General features: G+C 43.2%; 3 protein-coding genes across 5 annotated transcripts in view; 2 read left to right on the plus strand and 1 right to left on the minus strand.

Annotated features, from left to right (window-relative positions):
* Positions 1-313: 313 nt before the first annotated feature.
* Positions 314-14,644, plus strand: LOC110503498 (ras-related protein Rab-4B). Of its 2 annotated transcripts, none has more exons than XM_036962194.1 (8): positions 314-470; positions 7,770-7,850; positions 8,493-8,607; positions 8,730-8,792; positions 9,906-10,060; positions 10,290-10,385; positions 10,550-10,715; positions 12,403-14,644. In XM_036962194.1, exons 1-7 carry the CDS (start codon positions 329-331, stop codon positions 10,663-10,665), a joined length of 768 nt encoding a protein of 255 aa, XP_036818089.1. In that variant the 5' UTR covers positions 314-328; the 3' UTR covers positions 10,666-10,715; positions 12,403-14,644. The 2 variants fall into 2 exon arrangements, with proteins under 2 accessions (XP_036818089.1, XP_036818090.1); XM_036962195.1 differs by having other exon boundaries at positions 368-547.
* A 372-nt stretch (positions 14,645-15,016) lies between these two features.
* On the minus strand, positions 15,017-21,003 carry LOC110503499 (AP-2 complex subunit sigma). Of its 2 annotated transcripts, none has more exons than XM_021581836.2 (5): positions 20,914-21,003; positions 19,652-19,801; positions 19,264-19,377; positions 17,265-17,324; positions 15,017-16,597 (listed from the first exon to the last, which is right to left on the minus strand). In XM_021581836.2, exons 2-5 carry the CDS (start codon positions 19,742-19,744, stop codon positions 16,496-16,498), a joined length of 369 nt encoding a protein of 122 aa, XP_021437511.1. In that variant the 5' UTR covers positions 19,745-19,801; positions 20,914-21,003; the 3' UTR covers positions 15,017-16,495. The 2 variants fall into 2 exon arrangements, with proteins under 2 accessions (XP_021437511.1, XP_021437510.1); XM_021581835.2 differs by having other exon boundaries at positions 20,819-20,999.
* LOC110503497 (rho GTPase-activating protein 35) overlaps positions 20,144-24,188 on the plus strand; it is a 104,680-nt gene continuing 100,635 nt past the window's right edge. The window contains exon 1 of the mRNA XM_036962193.1: positions 20,144-20,246. The gene's annotated coding sequence lies outside the window, so the exon portion shown is untranslated. The remainder of the gene's footprint in view (positions 20,247-24,188) is intronic.

Genomic DNA, 24,188 nt, shown 5'->3' on the forward strand with positions numbered 1-24,188 from the left:
ACAAAGTTGTCGAATTTTGAGTTTTTATTTAATGTTCAAAGCATTCTGAATCACTAATAATAATTGCTGTCCATAGACAAAATTCTTGACCCATTTGTTATGAGACTGGATTCAATATACTTTCGTTACTCACCAAAATAAAGAAACTGTTTACCAGGACAAGGAGTGGAATGATAACTCAAACAGACTGGTACCCCGGCTAAAGTTGTCTATGCTCTCTCATTATAGTCTCCGGTTTACGAGACGACTCCGATTATGCTATCGAGATCCTATTAAATTAAGTATTCTAATTCCCAAATATTTGGATTATGTCTTTAAAAATCACGTAATGACGTGTACATTTACACGTCATAACGTACGTGCGTGGATCTGTTGTTGGAGGAGGAAAGGGAAACGGTGTGGCGAAGTCAGAAATCTAAAGGGAGGTGTAATTGCTACTTTAGAAAACAACACAACATCCTTCGCATACGGTACGAAGACACCAACTAAGAAAATCCGTCTAAGTCCATCGTTTTTAAAGCGGGGGCCGACATGTCTGAAACATACGGTACGTTTAGTTAGCTTGCTAGCTAGCCAAAGATGGTGGATAAATGAAGATAAACAGCCTGGGCGAACTATCAAAAATGATCAGTTCCGGTTTACTTAACGGGGTGGGTCTCCCATAGACACAAATGGAATAGCAGCTGGAGCTCGTCTACTTAGTTCGTTGACTTTCATTAAACCAGAAAAAAACTGCGAGTGGGCTGTCTCGCTTCCTCTTCCGTCTCTGAGCTAGCTAACTTGGGTCATGACGCTTGTTTGTGTTTGCAGATGCATTCAAGCACCGTCATTTCCACTAGGCGTCTTGAAATCAACACTGATTCTTGTAGAGTCTACACTGTAGACAGAAGGAGTGGGTAGAGAGAAGCGTGGTATGCTTCCTAAAAGGGCCAAGAAGTAGCTTTGGGACACAACATCTGGAGTCTTTGTATTAGTTGGGACTCGCAGAGGAAGTTGGTCAAGTAATTTATATTGAAATGTTGCCATCAAAAAAGTGGGTGTCTAGTTTACGGTAATACGCGTAGCTTTATTTGCAGTCGTTTGGCTTAATTTAACCGACCCCCCCCCCCCCCCCCCCCCCCCCCTTCAGATTTAGCTAGCTAGCCATGTGTTCTTGCGATTTAAAAGTTGGAAGTGGTGGGGTTAACTAAGATAGCAAAAAGGCAACACTGCATAACTTGACAACGATCTGGCATGTATCTATCACAGGGCTCGCCAACCATATTTCTGGAGAGTTAACATCCTGTAGGTTTTCACTCCAAACCTTTAATCTAGCGTACCTGGTTCTAATACTTAGCTGGTTGATAAACGTAATCCGGTTAGTTACGACTGGGGTTGAAGTGAAAACTTACTGGAGGGTAGCTCTCCAGGAACAGGGTTGTAAGAGCCTGATCTAATGCAGTTGCATTGACACCACAGCCCCAGGGGCCAGATAACATTGCCATCAACTAGCTTGTAACATTTTTCTTCAGTTCCGATGAGATCTTATCTGGAATTACATGATTGGTCAAATTCATATAGTAGTTAGTTCGATTAAAACGTTTACTTGCTTTGCAAGAAGAACGAACGATTTCCCTCATATTCTGTTTTACATGGAAACATCTGAAGTCACTCTGATAAATGCAGAAAAATCGGAAATTAAAAATAAATGTTCTACCGCGTTATTTTTAGGAAGCATACTTGATTCTGAGTTTGGACGTATGTTTGTGTGAAAACTACTTCTAAGACGCCTACATTAAGTTGTTCCGAACACACTTCACTTGCGCTAAAGAGGGAGGCTCGCTCAGCTGGTGCTAGCAGATGCTCAGATCAAATACACATGTATGTATGCTAGCTTGACTCTTAAGGTAGAATGGGGATTCTGTTAGTTCTATACCACATTAATCCAATCTCCTGAATGTAAAACTCTTCTCATGTCATTTTTTTAAAAACTACAATGTAACCTACATCTTTTAAAATCAAAACAAGCTAGGTGTTTGTTGGTCCATTACATACACACTTCCATGGGGGCCAATCCAAGACATTTACATTGGTTTGTTACTAACAAGCCTATCTTTTTATTCTCACCAATGGAAAAATTGCAGTTTTATCTTCCTTTGACCACTCTCTTGGAACCTTTATACTTAATTATTCATTTGAACTTTGTGAACATGCTTTGGACATGGTGTCCAGTGGCAGCTGAGTGTTTTACTGTAGCCAGGCCTATTCATTTTCTTATGGTGTGGCTGTGGTGAATGGATTGGTTTTTGCTACAGCACACCATGCGTACTCTCCTCTTTCCTGTTGCAGCTTGCTCGACCCCCTGCTGACACGTCTCGCTCCATCTGTCCTCCCTCACTCGATAATTATCTAGTCTTTCCTTGCTCTCTTCTGTTTCTGTCTCTCTGAAATGCTACACCAGCAGGTCAACATTAGAAATGGAGTGCTCTACACTAATGTTATATAGACGACAGCTGTAATAGTCTTCATTGATTTCCTGATTGGCTTTTTTCCCCCATAAGTACTAGAAGGGGTAAAGGAGGGCAGAACAACAGTGACACAGGGGAGCCACGTGACTACACTAAACAGACTGCAGCATAAGCTGCATTCACTAATTCACTTTGGCATGTAAAATACAGTAGGAATGGGCCTACTGTACTTGACACAAAACACATCACACAGTCTCTCGGTTAGGGGAGAGGCTGATTTAGTTCCTACACACACACACAGATGAAGCCCAGCACTGTAAGAGATTATATGGCTTGGCTCCAGAGGTAACACAGGGGTCTGATTCAGAGCAGGTGGACTGAAGGGCAGACTGTAGAAGAGGTGTGTGTGAGGTCATGCTCTTATTCCTGCCAAAACCTACCCATGGTTCACTATCGCTTGTACACAACAAAATACTTGTTGTTATTATGGTGTAAATGCAATATGCCTCAACTACTCCTAGACAGGCTTTTTCCATCCTGTACATTCGCAGACAGGTTGTCATTGATAAGTGTGCCTGCTGAGAGAGACAGAAAACAAGGTGTGATAAGGCCTCTAGTGGGTACCTACCTATGAATGTGGCCTCAAGGTTATGTTGGTTGAGTAAACACAACACACACACACTAGTGTACATAGGCCGTGGTTGATTTATGGGTTGGAGAAGAGCTGGCTGCAGGAGAACTGTGTTTTAAATGTCACAGAAGAACAAACGATCAATCTCATCCCCTGCTCTTTCCTTTCATCAGTAATTTACTCCAGTTGCCGTATTGACTCTGTATTTGACTGGACTGCTTTGGTACAGCGGCACATGTAGCCTAGCTGATTAGCATACTAGCAGCAGAGTGGTCAATAGCATCCAATCTGCAAATCAGTCAGAAAGTTGAGGAGAAAAGTTTGGCACTGACAAGAGTTGGAAATGTAATTGAAATAACTAGGCTTGAAACTCTGTGAGGGGCCATGCCCCCTGGGTGTTTCCCCTGCAGCTTGACTCACTCCAGTGTGTGTGAGAGAGAGAGAGACTTGTGGATGCTGCACTCTATACCACTGCTGCCCCTTTCCACACACAGCCAGCCTCTCCCGCTTCAATTCCCCATTGTTCCTTGTATGGCCTGGTGGAACCCTGGGCTGCGCATGCAAATGGCCATTGCTCTATCTGTGGTCACAGCACAAAGACCGTCTTTGGACCGCTCTCTGTCCCACACATCAGGGCCTCAGCCAGATGGTTGTGTGTGTGTAGGACGGGTCAAGTACCAGACCCGGTCCAACACATCACCAGAACTTTGCAGCTGCCCAGTGTAACCCATCTATATTGTGCAGATGTACTCGGGCCGGTCGGTATGCATAGAGTGTTTGTGAATAGACTGCCTCCATTCCTATACACTTGTTGTCATGTAGCCAGCTCAGCGTTTCCCCTAGGATCTTTTTCAGCAGCGGTGGCAAAGTTAGGGGAGGGGTAGTGGGCGTGGCCAATTGCCGCAGGCCAAATGTGGCTTATTTTTTTAAAGCAAATTTCCTACAGTTCTACACACTTTGTTATGGGGCTAAGAGAAAATGTGCAGTTATAGCTAATGTCCTGCAATTCTACATATTTTGCCACCCATGGCTTATGTTGTGTTCTTATGCTATCACTTGGCCAAGATATTTGAGGAATTTTAGATTCTCCCTGACTGTGTAGTTATTTCGGTGGTTGTTAGTTCTCAAAAGTCATAAAATATATACAGTGCCAGTCAAAAGTTTGGACACGCCTACTCCTTCCAGGGTTTTTCTTTTCTTTTTGTTTTCTACTTTGTAAAATTATAGTGAAGACATCAAAACTATGAAATAACACATGGGATCATGTAGTAACCAAAAAAGTGTTAAACAAATCACAATATATTTTAGGTTCTTCAAAGTAACTACCCTTTATCTTGATGACAGCTTTGCACAGTCTTGGCATTCTCTCAACCAGCTTCACCTGGAATGCTTTTCTTGAAGGAGTTCAGACATGCTGAGCACATATAGGCTGCTTTTTCTTCACTCTGCGGTCCAACTCATCCCAAACCATCTCATTTGGGTTCAGGTTGGGTGATTGTGGAGGCCAGGTCATCTGATGCAGCACTCCACCACTCTCCTTCTTGGTTAAAAAATAGCCCTTACACAGCCTGGAGGAATATTGGGTCATTGTCCTGTTGAAAAATAAATGATAGTCCCACTAAGTGCAAACCAGATGGGATGGCGTATCGCTGCAGAATACTGGGATACAGTAGCCATGCTGGTGAGCTGTGCCTTGAATTAAAACAAAATTATCACTGACAGTGTCACCAGCAAAGCACCATCACGCCTCCTCCTCGTGTGTGCGTATGTATGTTGCTTTTCTTTCAAAAACAAGGACATTTCTAAGTGATTCCAAAGTTTGGGGACATTGATCAGAAATGCAGTGAAGGTGTTGTAAATGACTATTGTAGCTGGAAACGTCTGATTTAAAAAATTAAAAAATAATAATAAAAAAAAAAAAAAATGGTACAGTTGAAGTCGGAAGTTTACATACACCTTAGCCAAATACATTTAAACTCAGTTTTTCACAATTCCTGACATTTAGTCCTAGTAAAAATTGTCTTAGGTCAGTTAGGATCACCACTTTATTTTAAGAATGTGAAATATCAGAATAATAGTAGAGTGATTTCTTTCATCACATTCCCAGTGGGTCAGAAGTTTACATGCACTCAATTAATATTTGGTAGCATTGCCTTTAAATTGTTTAACTTGAGTCAAACGTTGCAGGTAGCCTTCCACAAGCTTCCCACAATAAGTTGGGTGAATCTTAGCCCATTCCTCCTGACGTTGCAGGTAGCCTTCCACAAGCTTCCCACAATAAGTTGGGTGAATCTTAGCCCGTTCCTGTGTAATTGAGTCGGGTTTGTAGACCTCCTTGCTCGCACACACTTTTTCAGTTCTGCCCACAGATTTTCTACAGGATTGAGGTCAGGGCTTTGTGATGGCCACTCCAATACCTTGACTTTGTTGTCATTTTGCCACAACTTTGGAAGTATGCTTGGGGTCATTGTCCATTTGAAAGACCGACAAAGCTTTAACTTCCTGACTGATGTCTTGAGATGTTGCTTCAATATATCCACATAATTTTCTCTCCTCATGATGCCATCTATTTTGTGAAGTGCACTAGTCCCTCCTGCAGCAAAACACCCCACAACATGGTGCTGCCACCCCGTGCTTCATGGTTGGGATGGTGTTCTTCAGCTTGCAAGCGTCCCCCTTTTTCCTCCAAACATAATGATGGTCATTATGGCTAAACAGTTCTATTTTTGTTTCATCAGACCAGAGGACATTTCTCCAAAAAGTACGATCTTTGTCCCCATGTGCAGTTGCAAACCGTATTCTGGCTTTTTTATGGCGGTTTTGGAGCAGTGGCTTTCTTGCTGAGGGGCCTTTCAGGTTATGTCGCTATAGGACTCGTCTTATTGTGGATATAGATACTTTTGTACCTGTTTCCTCCAACATCTTCACATGGTCCTTTGCTGTTGTACTGGGATTGATTTGCACTTTTCGCACCAAGCTACGTTCATCTCTAGGAGGCAGAACACTTATCCTTCCTGAGCGGTATGATGGCTGCGTGGTTCCATGGTGTTTACACTTGCGTACTATTGTTTGTACAGAGGAACGTGGTACCTTCGGGCGTTTGGAAATTGCTCCCAAGGATTAACCAGACTTGTGGAGGTCTACAATTTTGTTTTCTGGGGTTTTGTCGGATTTCTTTTGATTTTCCCATGATGTCAAGCAAAGAGGCACTGAGTTTGAAGGTAGGCCTTGAAATATATCCACAGGTACACCTCCAATTGACTCAAATGATGTCAATTAGCCTATCAGAAGCTTCTAAAGCAATGACACCATTTTCTAGAATTTTCCAAGCTGTTTAAAGGCACAGTCAACTTAGTGTATGTAAACTTCTGACCCACTGGAATTGTGATACAGTGAAATAATCTGTAAACAATTGTTGGAAAAAGTACTTGTGTCATGCACAAAGTAGATGTCCTAACCAACTTTCCAAAACTACAGTTTAACTAGAAATTTGTGGTTGGGGTTGAAAAATGAGTTTAAATGACTCCAACCTATGTGTATGTAATCTTCTGACTTCAACTGTATATCTACATAGGCGTACAGAGGCCAATTATCAGCAACCATCACTCCTGTGTTCCAATGGCACCTTGTGTTAGCTAATCCAAGTTTGTTATTTTGAAAGGCTAATTGATCATTAGAAAACCCTTTTACAATTATGTTAGCACAGCTGAAAACTGTTGTGCTGATTTAAAGAAGCAATAAAACTGTCCTTTAGACTAGTTGAGTATCTGGAGCATCAGCATTTGTGGGTTCGATTACAGTCTTAAAATGGCCAGAAAATAAGACATTTCTTCTGAAACTCGATCAGTCTATTCTTGTTCTGAGAAATGAAGGCTATTCCATGTGAGAAACTACCAAGAAACTGAAGATCTCGTACAACTCTGTGTGCTACTCCCATCATAGAACAAAGCAAACGGGCTCGAACCAGAATAGAAAGAGAAGTGGGAGGCCCCGGTGCACAACTGATCAAGAGGACAAGTACATTTAGAATATCGAGTTTGAGAAATAGATGCCTCACAGGTCCTCAGCTGGCAGCTTCATTAAATAGTACCCGCAAAACACCAGTCTCAATGTTAACAGTTAAGAGGCGACTACGGGATGCTGGCCTTCTAGGCAGAGTTGCAAAGAAAAAGCCATATCTCAGAGTGGCCAATAAAAGATTAAGATGTGCAAAATAACACAGACACTGGACAGAGGAACTCTGCCTAGAAGGCCAGCATCCCGGAGTCGCCTCTTAACTGTTAACATTGAGACTATCACTGTTGCTATGTATTGCGTACACCCTGAGACAAGCCACACTAAACAGATAAGCTTGGTTAAGCTTTCATTGAGATAAATCGGGGTTAGACCGACAGGATGATACAACTCAATCTCTGGGTCACACCTGTCAGTGGTTGACAACACAACCTCTCTCATTGTTAATTTTAGAATTCTTTTACCCCGTCCTCCTTTAGCTCGTCGCTTAGCAAATTAGCATAAATGTTAACATGCGGTCACACTCACATGAAGGTAGTGATTAGCCGGGTAATTTGGGACCGTTGGCAGCTCTGTTGACAGGGAGCAGCTCACAGTCACGGAGAGACTTAAGGATGAGTCTCAGCAGTTTGAGCTGCTGGTGTTTTGATTTCTGTACCCGCTCTCTCTCATTTCAGACTTCCTGTTTAAGTTCCTGGTGATTGGCAGTGCTGGAACAGGGAAATCTTGCCTCCTGCACCAGTTCATTGAGACCAAGTGTAAGTAGTGCCAATGCTGGTCTCCCCCTTGTCCTGCAAATAAACAACACCCACATGCATTGTTTATGCACAATAATATAGAAACGTGACGTGCATCTCTGCACACTGACCCGCACATACATACAGTCCATTTGGAAAGTATTCAAACCCCTTGACTTCACATTTTGTTACGTTACAGCCTTATTCTAAAATGGGTTAAATCGTTTTTTCCCCTCAACAAAATGTGGAAAAGGTCTAACTCTAACTCCCAGTGCTGTCAGTAGTGTGGGAGAAGGGCTTTGACTGTGTTAATCTCTGGACCTGGGAGAGGCCGTAGCTCCCCAACCCTCTGATATGCTGATGAGGCTTCTGAAGAGGCTTCTGAAGCTAACTGTTCTGGTCTTTAAACAAGCACAACGCACCAGCACAATATAGATCAGCATTGTGACTCTGGGAATTAGCCAGGAAATGTTTCTGTGAAGTCTTGGCAACTTAGGCCTAATAACTAGGCAGTCACACTATTAGGTGTTTTACCTTTCGGTCAAGGTTGTCTTTCACAAACCAGCCATCTGGAAAAACCCACATATTTGAATAAAATATATAGGAGACAAACAGTACAGTGACGGTTGTGGCTTCTCTCCTGGTCTGTCTCTGGCTGTGCAGTCAAGCAGGACTCCAACCACACCATCGGGGTTGAGTTTGGTTCCAGGGTGGTCAACGTCGGGGGTAAGACGGTTAAACTACAGATCTGGGACACAGCTGGACAGGAGCGCTTCAGGTAATGACCTCCCATTGGTTACCCAGAGGTGCCGTTACCTCTGACCCGTGCCCTCATTGGTTGACAGATTGTATTCTGGTTCTGTGATTGGTTAACGGTGCTGTCTGTCTGCCCTCCCCCAGGTCTGTGACTCGCAGCTACTACCGTGGAGCGGCAGGGGCGCTGCTTGTCTATGACATTACAAGGTAGGTGAACCAATGATAGACCCATGAGAAAAGCACGTTGGTTTCACTGGTCGCTCGTACACATGCAGAGGACGTGGGAGTCGGCATAGACAACAGAGCACAGAGAGACCGACTAGAGAAGTTGAATTTCAACAGGCCCATGGAGATTCGGTCAGGAGCGCAGAGTCCGAGATAGACGAGGTGTATGGCAGCACCAAGCCAAGAGTTTTTATTTAGTCAGCCCAGAGTTGCCATGTCACTCACTGCCTGTTGCATCATCAAGATGGAGTGAATGGTGTAATGTTAGGTGACAGAGCTTTAATAAAGTGTGTGATGCAGAGTGACAGGGCTGTAATAAAGTAATGTCTCCAGGCAGACGGCAGCAGCCCGGAAAGCAAAACTCCATTAGACAGTGTCAACTGAGCGAGAGCGGGAGAAGGACAGGAGTGTGGAATAGAGAGAGCAGCGGGGGGGGGGGGGGGGGGGGGGGGGGGAAGAGAAGAGGGAACCGTGTATCAACATGGGTTCATGTTAAAGGAATAGAAAGAGAGGAGACCGAAAAGCATGTGGTGTGGTGTGAGAGCTACACCGAGGCAGAGGGGTCGTCATCGCTTAGCTCTATGCTGACGTCATGGGTCAGCCGCCTCACTGCAGCTGCGGGACATTAGTCTAACCCCTTCTGCTCACTGTTCTCACGTCGCCATGGACACCAGCATGCGGTCACCATGGTGACAGGTGATTTCACCCCCCCAAAAAAAGTTTCTAGGAGGTGGGAGCTGGTAATCAGGCTCCATCTGTCCTTGAAGAGGGGAAAGGCAGGGATGATTTTCTGTACCTCTTTTCTCATTTGGAGCAGAAAGAACATTAGCCCATAGAGGTATATATTGAAAAGTGTACGTTTTGAAAACTGCTAATATTCTCAACGTCTATCATCTCTACCTCCCTAAGTGCTTCTTGTATTTCACCTCTTATGTTGTATGGAACACACAATTCAATACACTGATTTTTCCAAAGTACCATCCCATCCTACTGAACATCCCTGTCCTAATGAAACGCTTCGTGTGATTTAAATCCATTTTCCCCTCGTCTGTATCTTGTCTGTCGTCGTCGTTCTGGCGTGTCTCCGTCCTCTAGCCGGGAGACGTACAACGCCCTGACCAACTGGCTGACAGACGCGCGGACGCTGGCCAGCCCCAACATCGTCATCATCCTGTGCGGGAATAAGAAGGACCTGGACGCGGACCGAGAGGTCACCTTCCTCGAGGCGTCCCGCTTCGCACAGGAGAACGGTAACTGTCTCGTCTCTCACTCCTCACCCCTACTCAGCCCCCCCCCCCCCCCTCTCATTTCACAACTGTCTCTCCCCCTTCATGTCCTCACTCCATCGCTCCCCTTTTCCCTTCTCCCCTTTTAGCCAACTCTCTATTCTAAGATGGTAGTTTCCACCGGCTTTTAGGCCTGTATTGGTTTTCCTAGGGCGGGAGTATCGATTTTTACTGACTGTGTTGACCGCTACAGAGCTGATGTTCCTGGAGACCAGTGCTCTGACAGGGGAGAATGTGGAGGAGGCCTTCCTCAAAACTGCCCGCACCATCCTCAACAAGATGGAGTCAGGTAAACAAACAGTACACGTGTTTACTTATGAGATATGTGTGTCTGTTTGATTTTGTTCATACAATCATATGTTGTGTGTATGTGGATGTCTGTGTGTTTGCTCATGTTGTTTACACCTGTGTGTGTGTGTTGTGTCCTTGTCTTTCTTCGTATATGTGTGTCAGGTGAGTTGGACCCAGAGCGGATGGGTTCAGGTATCCAGTATGGAGATTCTTCTCTGAGGCAGCTGAGACAGCCCAGAGGTTCCGCCGCACAGATCAAGCAGCAGTGTAACTGCTAGGGGCCGGACCCCCACCCTTCAACCCCACACTCACAGGACGCCCCCTAAAGGTCAGTAGACTGCCATGCTATGCTTCGATTAAATGTGGCTTTAGAGAATAATTGATAAAAAAATATATATATACATACAGTGGGGCAAAAAAGTATTTAGTCAGTCACCAATTGTGCAAGTTCTCCTACTTAAAAAAGATGAGAGGCCTGTAATTTTCATCATAGGTACACTTCAACTATGACAGACAAAATGAGAAAGAAAAAGCCAGAAAATCACATTGTAGGATTTTTTTATGAATTTATTTGCAAATGATGGTGGAAAATAAGTATTTGGTCAATAACAAAAGTTTATCTCAATACTTTGTTATATACCCTTTGTTGGCAGAGGTCAAACGTTTTCTGTAAGTCTTCACAGAGTTTTCACACACTTGCTGGTATTTTGGCCCATTCCTCCATGCAGATCTCCTCTAGAGCAGTGATGTTTTGGGGCTGTTGCTGGGCAACATGGACTTTCAACTCCCTCCAAAGATTTTCTATGGGGTTGAGATCTGGAGACTGGCTAGGCCACTCCAGGACCTTGAAATGCTTCTTACGAAGCCACTCCTTCGTTGCCCGGGCGGTGTGTTTGGGATCATTGTCATGCTGAAAGACCCAGCCACGTTTCATCTTCAATGCCCTTGCTGATGGATGGAGGTTTTCACTCAAAATCTCACGATACATGGCCCCATTCATTCTTTCCTTTACACGGATCAGTCGTCCTGGTCCCTTTGCAGAAAAACAGCCCCAAAGAATGATGTTTCCACCCCCATGCTTCAATAGGTATGGTGTTCTTTGGATGCAACTCAGCATTCTTTGTCCTCCAAACACAACGAGTTGAGTTTTTACCAAAAAGTTCTATTTTGGTTTCATCTGACCATATGACATTCTCCCAATCTTCTTCTGGATCATCCAAATGCTCTCTAGCAAACTTCAGCCGGGCCTGGACATGTACTGGCTTAAGCAGGGGAACACGTTTTGCACTGCAGGATTTGAGTCCCTGGTGGCGTAGTGTGTTACTGATGGTAGGCTTTGTTACTTAGGTCCCAGCTCTCTGCAGGTCATTCACTAGGTCCCCCCGTGTGGTTCTGGGATTTTTGCTCACCGTTCTTGTGATCATTTTGACCCCACGTGGTGAGATCTTGTGTGCAGCCCCAGATCAAGGGAGATTATCAATGGTCTTGTATGTCTTCCATTTCCTAATAATTGCTCCCACAGTTGATTTCTTCAAACCAAGCTGCTTACCTATTGCAGATTCAGTCTTCCCAGCCTGGTGCAGGTCTACAATTTTGTTTCTGGTGTCCTTTGACAGTTCTTTGGTCTTGGCCATAGTGGAGTTTGGAGTGTGACTGTTTGAGGTTGTGGACAGGTGTCTTTTATACTGATAACAAGTTCAAACAGGTGCCATTAATACAGGTAACGAGTGGAGGACAGAGGAGCCTCTTAAAGAAGAAGTTACAGGTCTGTGAGAGCCAGAAATCTTGCTTGTTTGTAAGTGACCAAATACTTATTTTCCACCATAATATGCAAATAAATTCATAAAAAATCCTACAATGTGATTTTCTCATTTTGTCTGTCATAGTTGAAGTGTACCTATGATGAAAATTACAGGCTTCTCATCTTTTTAAGTAGGAGAACTTGCACAATTGATGGTTGACTAAATACTTTTTTGCCCCACTGTATATATATGTAACATTTCTATCCCTCTCAGCTCTAGGTGTTTTGGGATGTGCAGGACTCCTCCCCCCTCCCTTCTGCAACCCCTTACAAACTTACAGCATACCTGGACCAGTCGCCATGAAGATGACCTGCAACCCCTGACCATTGGTAAGAGTCTATACTTCCTGCCAAGGGAGGTTACCCGGGCTCCTGGGTCCTAGGCCGGGAGACCCTGTGGCGTGAACTGTGCTGGGAACACAAGACAGTCAATATCTGGGATGACTGTCAGGGTCAGGGGTTGTGGGTAGGGGATGTCCCGTTTTTACCCTTTCGTTGTTTTTATCAACACACGCTTGCATGCACACGCACACACAGTACACACACCACCTGTAACTGAAAGTTCATGAAGGATGAATTGCAAAACAACTTCCTCATTCATACGCAGCCTGTTAGACTGCACTGTCAGGTTGTTTGACAAGTTCTTGTGTTTTACACATCACTCACTATTATTATTATATTTCTGTTTTTTATAAGCTGAATTTAACCTTTGTTTGCACTGAACAGTACTTCTTATCAAGCCTGCTATTCACCTTCTGATAACCAGGCAAACCTAAGTCTCCCAAACCCAAACTTGACTACTCTGCAACCCTGAAAAGAGCCATTTACCACCAACACCCAAGCATGAGCAGGTTGTTGGGTCAGTTGTGAATGCTTCCTCAATTATTGTCCAACCTTTTCCCCTGATTGTTCTCCTGGCTTCAGATGTACATGTCACTGATTCCACCAGTCTAAATGTTACCACATGTAACTTGACTTCGGGTATAAATGGCATTCGTTCTAATCTAACGGACAACTTGTCCAAGGTTTGATTTCAATTAAACAAGAACAATTGTCACTACTAGCACCTCCCAAAGGGAAATCGATTCACTCCATAAGGTACTCAAAGGCCTGCGGGTCATGTCCATAGCACAAGGATAAGTAAGGTTTCAGTTCAGTCAGACCCCAATGACCACTTGTTTTTCTCCATTTATCAACTGCATATCTAATGTCACTGCTTGCCTTTGCCATGTAAGGGTTACACTCTGTCTCAATCTCAGGCTCTATCCCGCCCTGGGGGTGGGGAGGTTATCTCTGAGAATGTAACCCCATCTCTGCCCTCTTCATTTCTCTGCTTGCAATGAGTTCACATGTAAAGACCGGTCACAGGAAGCTAGACTGGTTTCAGTGTCACTAGTGGGAAATATTCGGGTTACAGGGCCAGGCTGCAGTCTGTTGCATTCAACTGCACTTCTTGTTTTTACATGTCTTACATTTTGCCTCTTCCACCTATCATTTCCTGACTGTCATATAGAATCCGGTTATGAAAGACAAAAACATTTAGAATTTCGGGCCCTTACCTAATTGCAGGCCCTTATGCACCCTTAATTCCTAAGCAATGCTACTGTTTGGACTCCACTAAGAGCAGTTTATCTGTTACACTGAATCAGCCTTGAGAAGATGGCTATCAAAATGCCGCTGTGACATCATCAACCCAAGAAAGACTGGTCCCATTTTGTGGAAATATTTTTTTTAGTCTGCTTTGTTACTTTTCTTTCTTTCTCCTCTGCAAGTGCACTTTTACGTGAGATTGTTTTGTTTATATACTGTATCTATAGAATTGTACAAATTGTATTAATTGAAATATATACTGTAATAAAAAGAGCAATTGGAGAGGTAATCATTCCTTACTAAAGAACAACTGAGATTTTGTCCTTTCTCTCCCGATATCGACTGACCCAAGCCTCCTGTTCTATTCTCCCTCCAGGGTTGTGGTAAAATGACTCACTCTGTCAATTCTTTTTGACTCGTTGTTTGTAGCTTCCTGTTTTGAAGGGGCGATGTAACACTTGGCAATTACTGTGACTTCCTGAGCCCCTGTGAGTGTGCAGACCGACGGCAATCAGTCAGTCATGTCTCACGACGGTAGTGATGCACTCCATGCTGCTTGACCCCTAAGACCATTGAACCTTGGCCTCAATAATGTATTGTGTATTCTATTGAATGCACCGTAAGCACTTAATCACATGGCCATTAGCCTATTACTAACTTCCTTCAGTCTCCTGTCATTTCGAAACGGAGCAGACTCAGTTGTTGCTTAGTAACCAATGTGAGGGAATCATTTTAGGAACTACTGTACATCTGAATAATCTGCTGTAAATACACTTTCAGTTTGTGTATTGGATTGTTTTTGGGCAGGGAAGGGTTGCTTGTTCGTTTTAAGATGTATTCTAAATAAATATAGCTTTTTAACTCTGTGGCGAATTAGATTTATTACAGATTGTCTTGACGTGTGTGTGTCATTGTCAACCTGGTTGCTTATCCACCACAGAAGTCCGAGTAGGGTTAATGTATCGGGAGACTTCATATGGTAAAAGCTTTGTCTAATTGTCTAAATTTCTGTCTGTGGGTCGATGGCGTAACAGGCAGAGTGCGTTAATGTAGCTGAAGTGGATATATTGATTTTTATAGATCACTGGGAGGCTGCAAGAATGACCTCGGAGGGTGGATTCCAAAATGTGAAAACTAGGCTGGATTAATACCACTAGATGGCACTAATCACAAATTATACGTTTCCCAACTTCAGTACTTAAATTGATGTTCTTCACAAACATTCACAGTATAAAAAACACAGGTTAACATTTTATTTAGTACTTTGATTTGTTTTTTTATATACACTGACTGGGTAGTTTAGCAACAGGAGACCCCAACACATCTTTCAACAATCTCACACAGGACAGACAGGTGGACAGGAGAGGGGAAGTAGTACATTGCACTAAATCCAAAATAAGACAAAGAAAAACTTAAACCATAATAGTAGCATGTGAAACCTGTGACGTGTTGGGGAGGTGCAAGACTGGACATGGTTACAATGAGGGACGAGTTACAAGGCGGTGTTGTCACAGACCTACTCGACAACTGCCTCTGGTTTTGGTCATATCATTTGGCCTCTGGTTGTTTGGAAACCCTATTTATGTGACATGGGAATATTAATGAATTTTCCCCCAATTCAGATCGGTGTATTAAAACACTGACAACGAGACAGGCAGGAGAAGCTGGGGAAAGGCCTGGAATAGACAATGGTTTCACACAAGATACACTATATATGTACACCATACAAAACAAACTTCACAGTACTGCTTTACTTAAAATATATCACTGTATAATTTCCCTTAAAGTATTTGTGTGTGTTTAAAGTTGAACATATCTGGTTGGGACTAACGAGCACCATTATGTGGAGTGGAGACGCATTGTCTGATATACAACCTGACATGATACTGACAGTTATTTAAGACTGGAGGACCACCTATGTAATATCACAGAGAGTTGATGAAACCCTGCACAGGTTGCCATTGCCAGACCTCTCAACAGCACACTTAAAGTGCACTCCATTGAACTGTGAACCACCACGAGAGGTCAACGGCTTCGATGGGCATTTGTAGAGGTGGTTTAGTCACTCCTCAGCTCAAACTGATTCTCCCAGACAAGACATAGGACACATGCACCGTAGGTGCAGAGAAGACAGGGATATCACAGGCAGTTTTCGCAAGGGTTTTCTTATGCTTTTTTAATTTATTTTTTAGCAACTGTAGTGACACTGGGGTTGCCAGAACATTGAACCCTTGTCATCCTCTCTCTCCACTAGCATAGGTTTGATGGCGGGATGTACAGGTGAATAACTGGCAACCTTAATAGAACTGCCGTAAGTGCAGCCTCCAGCTTGAGACAGGGCATAGAGAGAACATTTATTTTCAGTGCTGCAAATATACTCATCCAGATGATTTTACTTGAACTGGTGGTTAAGAAATGAAATGATAAGGGCCGTATCTGCAGCACCAAAATACAGCCTTTCTGGGACATAAGAGGTTGAAACTTTCTCATTGTTGCAAATCGAAATGTAATGTGTAGAGCTGAATCGATTCTGCATGACCGAAAACGATGTCTGTTCTATACCCTGCATTTCTATCTGAACGTTCTGTGACTGCACCCTCGTGAATAGGCCCCTGGTTTCTGTAAGGGGTGGAAGATGGCAAATGAGAGGGGGTCCTTTCCAGAGTGACATTGATGGTGGGTGGGTGATGGACTGGTCAAGATGGCTGCCCTGTTGGCTACTCGAGGGACTGGAGCATTAGCAGCTGCTTGAGGACCTTGGTCTGGCTCGTCTCTCTGATCTCCCCCGCCAGGAACATCTCATCCACCACCGTGTACACCTGGGACAGAACACACAGGGCAGGTTAGGTCAGAGGTCAGCCTACTGCACTGGTCAAACTCCCTGTGCGCACACAGCTTTAAAAAATAATAAAATAAAACAGAAGTGTTGGGAGAACTGTATAGATCCTGCAGATTCATCTCCACCCCATTACGTAAATGGGTCTTTCTAACAGTGCGTAGGCCTTGCTGCTGTGGCACTAGATCTAATAGAGAGGGGGTTGATGTTGAGGCAAGCTGTTTGCCATCATGTCACTTTCTGGCACTTTCTGTTTTATTCGTGAATCCGAAGACATCACAGAGCGCAGCAACTTTTAGCGTGGGCTGCGCTTCTTTAAGGTTCAGCGAGTGGGTGAATATTCAGAAATGCCTTACGTAATTGACACGATAACTGCTTAAAGGGCAGTCATCAGAGGAGTCTTAATTGCTTAACATTTCTGGCAGAGGAAAACCAACCCCCACCAAATTGATGTGGATGAGCCTAGTTGACTGATTGTTGTAATTACGCATCACATCCTCGTTGCCATAGCACCTCCCCATTGCAATGAAAGAAAATAAATTAAAATGATATCTTTTCACCTCCCCCGGGTTTTTTCCGCTCCTTTCTGTTTTTCCTCTTAGCACAGAGTGTTTGTGGTTTTAAAAATCATCAACACTTTTTACTCTTACCTTGTAGAAGTTGAACACCAGGTCCAACTCGCACACGTTGTGGAAATACTCATTCAACACCTAAAGGGGTGAAAGACGACACGGGGGTCAGGTTTTGTTACATTAACTACTTAGTCGAATTCATAGCTAGGATACAGTGTAATCCATAGTACAAGGCTGTGGTCTGAAGTAGTGAACTAGCCTATATAGGGAATCATTTAAGGGCCCGAGGAAGTCCAGCATTCCAGGTCGCGGTGCTCTTGAACCCGAGTGTCAGGAATCTCAGCTGTTTTCCTTCACTGGCCACATTCCGCCTGCCCCTTGGACCGGGAGCACAGTGCGAGCTGTTCTGCCATTTCCCCTTGACCCCGGGAGGAAAGCCACTCAGGCAATGCTTTTTGGGAATATGAACGAACACCACCAGAGAGATGTGTCCTTCCCCCACTTTGGTGTTTTGGCCTTACTTTTGCATAGAGTCGGACTCTATATGGGGGCGTATTACACTGGGTAGAATGCATAGAAAATAGAGCCCCACAGTCGAGGTGTCATAATACCCATAAGACCTAGAGGTCAAACAGGGAAATGGTTCCAATTCTTCCACAGGGGAATTTAGAAATACTTAAAATTAGTGATGCACAGATATCCGATATTTTCCTTTGCAAAAAAAAACAATCCCGATGTTAAACATTTTATAATGCTTAAGGCTGCTAGTACAGTCAAATAATTCACACACACACCGGTTTAAGGCACTGCATCTCAGTGCAAGAGGCGTCACTACAGTCCCTGGTTCAAATCCAAGCTGTATCACATCCGGCCGTGAATGGGAGTCCCATAGGGCAGCACAAAATAGGCCGAGCGTTTGCCCGGTTTTGGCCGGGGGAAGCCATCATTGTAAATAAGAATTTGTTCTTAACCGACTTGCCTAGTCAAATAAAAAGGTTGCACACACACACACACAAGCTTGTTGACCAATCAGGACCTGAATATGACTGCAAGTCACATAATTTAACACGTTCATACATTTTTTAGCATTGGGGGCATACTTATTTCACTGTACAGCCTTACCTATGGATTGTTGATCAATGACATGGGGTATCAGTCTACTCAGTGACACCCAGAGAACATTAGCATCGTAGCTCTTATTGCAGGGACTCTAAAACAACTGAATTGAGCCACATTTATTGTCAACCTGTGTATTAAACACTATTCCCAAGGAAAAACAATACTGTGTTTCTAAAAATGGTCGAAAAACAATTGGAACTATTGCCCTGTTTGACCGCTAGGTTTTATGGGTATTGTGACTCATATTGTGGTACTCTATAGGTGTGTTCGTAAATTTGCTCTGGCTATCTACTCCGATTTCAGAGCACTCGCGTCTGAGTGTACCAGAGGGCAGAATAACTGATGAATATACGAACACTCAACACCCGTTGAATATGGCCAGTGTCAGTAAACGTTGGTAAAAAAAGCATCATTAAATAATTGTTGCCAGCAGCACAGTTACAGTCACCAACGCTCTGGATAACCAGCTCGGCTAGGGTGAGTAAAATGGTTAGAGTGGGGTGTTCTCTCATTTATGTCCGGAAGTAGCTAGCATGCTAGCCAACGTTAGCCAGTTAGCTTGGGTGCTTGACTGCCGTTGTGAGGTCAGAACGCTCAGATCAACCCTACTCCTCGGCCACAGCGTCCAGTGTGCTTCCTGAACACTCCAAGAGCGAAACGCTCAGAATTTACAAACAGACAATTTGACAACGCTCTGAATTTAATGAACGCCTAAAGCGCACTCCTGCACTCCAGATTGAATTGATGAACACACCATATATTCTAAAAGAGCTGTAGGAGCACATCGATACAATCATTTACCAATAAAACATGCTTAATCATTCAGCTATGAATGTGGAGATTTGATTAGCCCACATTCCTTCACATAACCAGCCAAATAGTCATTGACATGAAACAGCTCCCACATTGTGTATCATCGTAATAAACAGTCTACGGGTGAGTTAATGTGACATCATACCTCCACAAAGTTGTGAATGCCCTCCAGGTATGCCAGGTTGTTGTCTGTCACATCCACACAGATACAGAAGTACAGACCAGCATAGCGCCTATAGATGATCTTGAAGTTCCTGAACTGAAGACAAGACATACAAGTGTCTCAATATGTGCTTTTCATTGAAGAATAATTAATAGCATATCGAATTCAACTTGGTTAACCAATTAGGGTTACAGTATGTCAGTGGAAAATATAGCCTATTATCCACCGCCTCTTCAGTGTCACAATGTGTGCTACAATTTAGGCCTGTGTCATTGTAAAGCCAAGTAAACAGTACGCCAAATGCAGCTCCAGACCTTGAGTTACAGTACCAGGTAGCTTTCAGTAGATCGAGTAGATCCTTCTGCCTTACCTCCACAAAGTTGGTGTGCTTGGCATCACGGACAGTCACCACAGCGTGCACCTCCTCAATCAGCTTCTGTTTCTCGTCGTCATCAAACTGCATGTACCACTTGGCCAGTCGGGTCTTCCCTGCTCGGTTCTGAATAAGGATGAAGCGGATCTGTATGGCAGGAACAGGGGGGAGGAGAGATAATGAAGAGTGAGAAATGCTCTGCAGTCTAGTACAGGGGCTCTCCAGCCCTGTTCCTGGAGAGCTACCCTCCTGTAGGTTTTTGCTCCAACCCCAGTTGCAACTAACTTTGTTCAGTTTATCAACCAGTGTGCTAGATTAGGGTTGAGTGAAAGCCAGCAGGACTGTAGTTCTCCAAGAACAGGGTTGGAGAGCCCTGCTATAGTAACTTAGCTAGCTACATCACAACATTCTGAACTCGGCATATAGCCAAGCTAGACTAGGCCTGAATGTAATGTAGCTATAGAACTTGATTTTCCCGTTCTTCTTGTCAGAGAGTCAAAGTTCTACACACTTCATTTCCAATGTGAACATTAGGAAACAATGAACGCTCGCTACCCTTGTCTTGAATATGGCTTCTCAGATCTAACTACGGGTAAGTAACGTTAAGCGTTTCACTGTAAGGTCTACCTACACCTGTTGCATTCGGGGCATGTGCCATAACATTTTATTTGATTGATTCACTGTTCTCACCACTCATGCATCATCAGTTTCACCTATAACCTACAACTATAACAAACACCAATAACAGTGCATTTCTGAGCATGGATTGGTTAAGAGTGTGCTGACAGATTCGCATTCCTTTACAACACCTAACGTTAGCTAGTAATCTAACGTTAGCTAGCCACACCCTTCCAGGTCAAGATATATAGCTAGCCATGTTAACTAGCTAGGTGGCTAACTAGTCTAACGTTACTGACAAATGCAAGCCAGGCAGTTGCTTCGTAAAAAAAAAAAATAATAATAATCGAGAGCCGGATGTAGCTAATCGATTCATTTAGTTAGGTTTGTTTAATTCGAATATATAGCGTTATCTAGCTAGCTATACTTTATAGGCTTCTCATACATTTCACAGGAGAGATTGGCGAACGACATTGGCTAGCTAGCGGCTATGTTAACGTTAGAGCAAAGTAATTGGCCACAAAATCTACCCAATTGCAAACATACCATTGTCTTTTCTTTGAGTCAGTTGTTTTAAAACAAATAGAAATTCCCTTAGCCTGGTGACTTTTATTTGATTTTTCATAAATTCTCCAAATTACCAGGATTGTTTTGACGACCGATTGCCCGCTATCTTACCGAGCAGGATGTACAGGAAAAGCTAAAGGCGCAAGGCATTGCGGGAAATTGAGTTTTATTAGACCAGTAAAATCGTTAGATTTAAAAGTTAAGGGAATTATATATCCCTACAAGAACCATCATGCACCCCTCTCCGGCTTATTGTGTCAACTGCAGATTCGTGAGGTCCAGTCACATGAATATTTGGCTCAGGTTTGGCCAATCATTTTTTTTTTAAATCAGAAGGGGGAAGTGCAAATTTTGCAGTATAAATAATTTACAGGCATTTTGACTTATTGTAATTTACGGCACATTATATAACGGGTAAATCAGTTCCTGAATTCTGATAGGTTACAGACGTATTCCAGCCTGTGTCTATTCCACAAGTTAGCGCCAGCTAAAACTGACTTTTAAATTGCCTTTTTACTCTGTTCCATTTGACTGTGCGATCCACTGTCTCATCAACCCAGTCAGATTATTTATGAATTTGATCTCCACTATTAAAAGCATCTAGACATGATCTCACATTCCTTTTAGACTAACATTCGTTTTCAACAGGGGAGATTTGTATAAACCTTGCAGTCTGTCTCCGACATTTGCAACACAGTATTGAACGTGTCTGGCAGCGTTTCTATGGAAATAAACAACTAAAAAAGGTACAACTCAACGAAGTGCAGGTAGTTTGCAGTCTTTCCGGCTTCGGTTTGAAGTGATTGTGTTAGCTGTGTTGTTGGCGAGCTCCTCTGAACAATAGTCTCCTGACGATTGAGCACATTTTCTATGCCGGGCGAAATCACGCCTCATTCGCTCATTGTTATGGATGTATCCAAATAAATGTCACTAGAAAAAAACAGCTTAAACAAATGTGGCTACTTTGCTGCACTTTTTGCCGTGACCGTAAATTAGCCGTAGTTGGCTAAGGGTTAAGAACGTTGTCAGCCAGTATGGCAATGGAATGAACGACTGGGTCGTATCCATAGATGCAGAACAAAGAGACGTCTTTGGCAACCGAACCAACAGAACGAACGACCAGCCGGCTTGGGTAGCAACCCTCGATTTGTGTCGGGACTACATATTGTGGAAGGATGAAATAGTATGAATACATTTGTCAAAATAACGTTAATGGAAATATTGCAATCGTTATTTGAATATGTTGGTAAACCCCTTTGTATTATGTTTGGTAACAACTTTGTATAAAAGTAATAATGCCCTCGAAGCCAGTGTATTGGCACGTTTGCCGGTCCGAGACAAAGTCAAATCAGATGTATTTATAAAGCCCTTCTTACATCAGCTGATGTCAAAGTGCTGTACAGAAACCCAGCCTAAAACCCCAAACAGCAAGCAATGCAGGTGTAGAAGCACGGTGGCTAGGAAAAACTCCCTAGAAAGGGAAGTCTAGGGCCTAACAACACCCATGCCAGTATATCCTCCAAATACCGGTTTCTCCGGCATGATCACTTAGGGTGTGTTCCTAAATTCAATCTGGAGTGCCAGAGTGTGTTCTGGGTGTTCGTAATTTCGGGGTGTTCAGAGCGCACACTGGACGAACAGGTTGAGGAGTAGGGTTTGAACCGAGCGTTCTGACCTCACAACGACCCAAGCTAACTGGCTAACGTGGCTGGCTAGCCTGGCTAGCTACTTACAGACACAAACGAGAGAACACCTCACTATTATTCGCCCCAACTGGTTAGGCTGTTTTCATGTTATCCAGAGCGTTGGTGACTAACTGTGCTGCTGGCAACAATTTAATTACGATTTTTTTTATTGCTTGACGTTTACTGACACCGGCCATGTTCAACTGGTGTTGAGCGTTCCTAAATTCATCAATAATTCTGCGCTCTGGCACACAGACGAGAGCGCCTTGAAATGAGAGTAGATATCCAGAGTGAATTTACGAATGCACCCTTAATAAATTTTGTTGACATCACTTCAAGTATGTTGATAAAGTATCACTTCAAGCTAAATAGGGGCTCTCGAGTGGCGCAGCTGTCTAAGGCACTGCATCTCAGTGCAAGAGGCGTCACTACCGTCTCTGGTTGAATCACATCCAGCCGTGATTGGGACGCAAATATTATCCCGGCATTGTCCAGGTTTGGTCAGGGTAAATAAGAATTTGTTCTGAACTGACTTGCCTAGTTAAATAAAGTGTTGTGGTTTTTGTGAGTTGATTTATGATTTATTATATGATTTATGAGGAATCCAATTATCTAAAACAAAAATGGATACATGTAATATAGGCTACCACTGTGCTTGATTATGAAAAGGAAAAAAATAGGCAGATATTTTTTTATTTATCCTAAGAACAAATTCTTATTTACAATGACTGCCTACCAAAAGGCCTCCTACAGGGTCTGGGATAAATAAAAATATATATGATCAAGTAATTTTATATATGAAGTTTATAAATTCTGGAGTCATTAAAACGATTTTTTTCAACCACCACAAATGTCTTGTTAACAAACTATAGTTTTGGCAAGTCAGTTAGGACATCTACTTTGTGCATGACACAAGTAATTTTTCCAACAGTTGTTTATAGACAGATTATTTCACTTATAATTCATTATATCACAATTCCAGTGGGTCAGAAGTTGACATACACTGTGCCATTAAACAGCTCGGAAAATTCCAGAAAATTATGTCATGGCTCTAGAATCTTCTGATAGGCTAATTGACATCATTTGAGTCAATTGGAGGTGTACCTGTGGATGTATTTCAAGGCCTACCTTCAAACTCAGTGCCTCTTTGCTTGACATCATGGGAAAATCAAAATAAATCAGCCAAGACCTCAGAAAAAGAATTGTAGACCTCCACAAGTCTGGTTCATCATTGGGAGATATTTTCAAATGCCTGAAGGTACCACGTTCATCTGTACAAACAATAGTACGCAAGTATAAACACCATGGGACCACACAGCCGTAATAGTGCTCAGCAAGGAGACTTGTTCTTTCTCCTAGAGATGAACGTACGTATGGTGTGAAAATTTCAAATCAATCCCAGAACAACAGCAAAGGACCTTGCGAAGATACTGGAGGAAACAGGTACAAATGGTATCTATATCCACAGTAAAACGAGTCCTCTATCGACATAACCTGAGAGGCCGCTCAGCAAGGAAGAAGCACTTGATCCAACACCGCCATAAAAAAAGCCAGACTACGGTTTGCAACTACACGTGGGGACAGAGATTGTAGTTTTTGGGGAAATGTCCTCTGGTCTGATGAAACAAAAATAGAACTTTCTGGCCATAATGACCATTGTTATG

This window comes from Oncorhynchus mykiss, chromosome 24 (assembly GCF_013265735.2).
Source record: "Oncorhynchus mykiss isolate Arlee chromosome 24, USDA_OmykA_1.1, whole genome shotgun sequence".
Lineage (NCBI taxonomy): Eukaryota > Metazoa > Chordata > Actinopteri > Salmoniformes > Salmonidae > Oncorhynchus > Oncorhynchus mykiss.